Raw genomic sequence first — 5,000 nt, 5'->3', positions numbered from 1 at the left:
GCATGTAATAAAAGTAATATGCAATTTATCGGAACAGTTTCGAAGGAGGAAAATTTGCTGAATCATCCTAGTAAACAATTACTTCAATTCTTATTAAATCTTTATATCTATCCTTTTCTTTCTTTCTTTCTTCATTCATTCCCTTTCTTTCTTGTTTTAACCTTTCTTTCTTTTGTCTTTCAATCCATCCTTCTTTCTTTTTCTTTTTCTTAATTCTTTCAATACTTCTTCCCTCTTTCTTTCTTCTTTATATCATTCTTCCTTTCTTTCCTCTTTCAATTCTTTTTTTTCTTTCTTTCTTTCAACTTTTTTTCCTTTCTATCAACCATTCATTCTTTCTTTTTTTCTTTCAATCCATCTTTCTATTTCTTTTTTTTTTCTTTTCTCAGCAATCCCTGTCCGAGAAAGAAATTGAAACTGCAACTCAAGTGACGTACAAAATCATACACAGAATCAAATGCAAGAAACGGGACCATAAATAAAAAGTCAATAAAAGTGGGTCTAAACGACAAAAAGGCAAAACGAGGAATTTGTCTTTCATGTATTCTTCCATTCAAATTTTTTTTTCTTTTATTGCTGAAGATGTCGTGGATAAAATCTTATATATCTTTTGAGTCTATGTATGACCAGTACTAAAATCAAACATCATCGCCAAAAAACAAACACTGCCAAAAAATAAACATTGACAAAAATAAACATCGCCAAAAATAAACATCATCGCCAAAAAATAAACATCATCGCAAAAAAAAATCAAACATCAAAAAATGAACATAATCGCCAAAAAAATAAACATCATCGCCAAAAAATAAGTTTCATCGCCAAAAAATAAACATCACCAAAAATAAACATCATCACCAAAAATCAAACATCATCGCCAAAAAATAAACATAATCACCGAAAAATGAACATCATCGCCAAAAAATCATCATCGCCAAAAAATAAACATCATCGCCAAAAAATAAACATCTTCGCCAAAAAATAAACATCACCAAAAATAAACATCATCACCAAAAATAAACATCATCACCAAAAATCAAACATCATCGCCAAAAAATAAACATCATCGCCAAAAAATAAACATCATTGCCAAAAAATGACCATAATCGCCAAAAAAATTAACATCATTGCCAAAAAAATAAACATCGCCAAAAAATAAACATCTTCACCAAAAAATAAACATCTTCACCAAAAAATAAACATCTTCACCAAAAAATAAACATCTTCACCAAAAAATAAACATCTTTACCAAAAAATAAACATTACCAAAAAATAAACTTCATCACCAAAAAATAAACATTACTAAAAAATAAACATCTTCGCCAAAAAATGAACATCACCAAAAAATAAACATCATTGCCTACTAGTAGACAAATTTACTATGTATTGAGTAAGTTTTACGTGCATTGTTTTTTTTTTGGCATTGAATTATCACAGTAACAACCACGGAATGATAAAATGAATATGAGTTTATGCTTATTTTACACGTAGTTCCTGGCAGATTAAAAATAAATAAATACAAATAATAATAATAATAATAATAAAAAAAAAAAAAAAAAAATATATATATATATATATATATATATATATATATATATATATATATATATATATATATATATATATATATATATATGTATAAAAATTAATTAATAAAAAAGAAAAACCAGCTACCTCATACCTTGGAACTAAAAAATCTAGGCAATTATATATATATACTTATTTTGAACTTACTCTCACATCTATATCAACATGCTTACTTTATTATGAACATACAGCTTCCCTCATTTTTGCTTGTATTTCTTGATAAACTCTTCGCTCTCTTCGAGGGTAGATATCATCTCGGGGAACTTCGCCAAACTGGATGCTTCGGCCAAGGGCAACCAACGGTACTCTTGATGCTCTTCTGACAGGGTAACCTCCTTGCTGCCGTTATTCAGCTCGGCTAACCAGTAAATGACGGTCTTGGGCTTCCCTCGAACTTCATACTAGAGTGCAGGGACGGGAAGCGTTATAGAGTATAAGGAAAACTGGGGGACAGATGGATGAACTTTGTCGGATTTTGTATAGTAGACCAGCAACGTGTTTGGAAATACGTTAGGTAATTTGATGAAACAAGTGGAAAATTTGGAAGGTAAACCGTGAGTACATATAAAAAACAGGGAGGTATATGGGCGAAAATCATGGAAAAACTGGGATGCAAAACTATGGGGCCTGGGTGGAAAATCGAAAGATAGACTGATAAAATACATAGAAAATAATAAGAGGAAAATTGAGGGCATATGTAAGAAACTCATAGGTAGATTGATGACAAAATGTAACATATGGGCAGGAAGCACAGATATATATAATATGATATATATAATCTTGTAAAGCTTAATCATTCATGTAGATACTAAATTTTCCTTTTTATGTCATGATGCATAATCTATAAATTTAGAGGATTCAAGAGTAAGACATGCCTCATGAATAATCCACATATAAAACAAAAAATAAAAGATTTGGCCAATGAAACAAAAATACCTTAAACTTCATTTCACACAAAAAGAGATAATAATTCTCAATTCACCTTCAGCTCTTTCTTAAAGGAATCAATCAGCGTAAAATCATTCCGAGACAAGCCAGCCTCCTCCTGCGTTTCCCTCAGAGCCGTTTCCAAATCAGATTCTCCTGGATCAACGTGGCCTAAAGAAAAAGAAATATCTAAAAAAAGAACAAAAAACTAAAAGATATCACATGTATGTACTTGTACTGTAGACATATACATGTAGGCATTTCCATAAATATACATACATTCATTGATACACACTAACACTCATACACAGACACAGACACAGACACAGACACACACACAGACACACACACACACACACACACACACACACACACACACACACACACACACACACACACACACACACACACACACACACACACACACAGACACCCACACACATGCACACACACACACAAACACACACACACACACACACATACACACATACACACATACACATACACACAAACACAAACAAACACACACATGCACACATGCACACACACACATGCACACACACATGCACACACACATGCACACACACACACACATGCACACACACGCACACACACGCACACGCACGCACACACGCACACGCATACACACACGCACACGCACACGCACACAAACACACACAATCAACAGAATCCACCTTCATCTACTGCGTCATTCATAGGTAGCATTCATATCAAACCAACTTCATACCGTACCACCGAAAACGGATAAAAATCTAACACTTTCATCCTCGTCTCACCTTTTGGGGGAGTCCAGTGATGATCCGCATAGGAAGCCTGCATCAAGAGGTACTGTATCTCTGTAGCAACACAGCGGTAAATGACAAGTCCAGCGGCGCGGAGTTCCTGGAGGCCACTCATTCTCCCGAATCTGTTGTAAATGGAAGACGGAAAAACTGCTACGGAATAAAGGCGTTTCAGAATGTTTTAAATTTCAAACATATATCAATTAGAGGAAATATCAACAAAACAAAGAGTACAGATCAAACCTCATACGACAATATCCTCCTTGTTACTAATTTGGTAATATTACGGTCATCTATCTTTACACTGAACAATTTGTTTATATAAAGTGGTGTCAATATACATGGGCAAATACACAGAGAAAGAAAGAGAAACAGAAGAAAAGGAGAAGATACAGGAAAAGAAAAGTGAAGGGAAAAGTGAGAAGTGAGTGGAAAGGAGAGAGAAAGAAAAGAAAACAGAAGGGTATTGGGAGAGAGACAGGGAGAGAGGTGACAGAAACTTAAAAGATTAGCAAAGACAAAAATGGTGTGGTTAATTTAAGGCCCTCTCACACTAGCACTTTTTCTGTCAATGTTTGCATTTCAATCTGAATTTGAGGTTTTCTTTAAGCCTTGGTTGCCAACAGAACACCTCCCAGATAAATACGGTTACGACCATTTCCATCTGATTAATTTCCATCTTCGTCTTGTGCTACGTTGGATCTATACAGCTAGATTTTTATTTCTTTTACTGACATATTAGACTGAATGAGTGAATGTAAATATAAGATAACATTCCCATACACAATATGTATAATCCTATTTCTTTAAAATAAAGTGATATGCATGAGAATGTTCCTGTGATTCCCAGGACCTCATTCTGATAGCGACATGTTTGTTTACAAGGCCAGTGTTTGTTGCCTTAGTAACATGATCGGGTCAGTCCATTTCCACACGAAAAGTTCATGCAGAAAAGTGCTCCTGTAATAGGGTCTTACTAGACTACATGGTTTCTTATTTCCATTCATTCTGTCTATCAAAAGTAAAATTTTCCTTCTAATTCGAGGCTGTGTGGAACTAAAACTATTCCATGCTTTTGTATGAACTAGATATATGATCACAGCTGGGTGCATTTGGCTCCATAAGGTTAGAGAAAAGCAAATGGCTTCCAATCTCATGTGTTACAACAATGTAACCATAAACGGACATTACAACACCAGGATAAAGAAAAGAAAGAGAAAATAGCCACAAAATTACACTGAGCAACACTTATGGAAAAGAAAAAAAAAGGTGAAGAGAGTGAAAATGAAGCTACAATCATTTATCAAAGTCTGTCTCTATTGGGGGGTATCCACACAATAAAACCTACATATACGCATTGTATAGAGTGCTAGGAATCCAACGATACCAGAATCGTTGATGTCAGAGCGGTGGACGTACTATAGAAAATTACCCTATTCTCTGTCAAATAAGGAACAGTCCAACTTCTGTCGTTCCAGATAATTGGTTAGGTTTGTTGGCTTTTGCTGTAACATGGGAACGCATCAACATAGATAACATTTAGTCAGGTTCAGTTTGATAAGGAAAGATTCAGTAATCATTTTTAATTATTTTCGGCTAAATTTCTTTAATTCGACTATTAGACGGAAAAAATGTAAGTTCGGTTAACTATGGAGACGTAAAAGAATAATTGTGAAAACATGGCAT

The 5,000-nt window shown here is 34.1% G+C and overlaps 1 protein-coding gene across 2 annotated transcripts in view; it reads right to left on the bottom strand.

The window, feature by feature from the left end:
* The window catches only part of Datp (purine phosphoribosyltransferase family protein Apf), an 11,509-nt gene that overhangs the window by 6,244 nt on the left and 265 nt on the right, over nt 1–5,000 (bottom strand). For both annotated transcript variants that reach the window (XM_027375512.2, XM_027375511.2), the window contains exons 2-4: nt 3,309–3,439; nt 2,567–2,682; nt 1,758–1,985 (exon numbers count right to left, since the gene is read on the bottom strand). In XM_027375512.2, coding sequence (XP_027231313.1) covers nt 1,782–1,985; nt 2,567–2,682; nt 3,309–3,429 — 441 coding nt within the window. In that variant the 5' untranslated portion in view covers nt 3,430–3,439 and the 3' untranslated portion in view covers nt 1,758–1,781. The remainder of the gene's footprint in view (nt 1–1,757; nt 1,986–2,566; nt 2,683–3,308; nt 3,440–5,000) is intronic.

The sequence above is a fragment of the Penaeus vannamei genome, chromosome 40, assembly GCF_042767895.1.
Source record: "Penaeus vannamei isolate JL-2024 chromosome 40, ASM4276789v1, whole genome shotgun sequence".
Taxonomy (NCBI): domain Eukaryota; kingdom Metazoa; phylum Arthropoda; class Malacostraca; order Decapoda; family Penaeidae; genus Penaeus; species Penaeus vannamei.
Note: the sequence above shows the minus strand (reverse complement) of the source record. Positions and strands in the feature narration are given on the sequence as shown.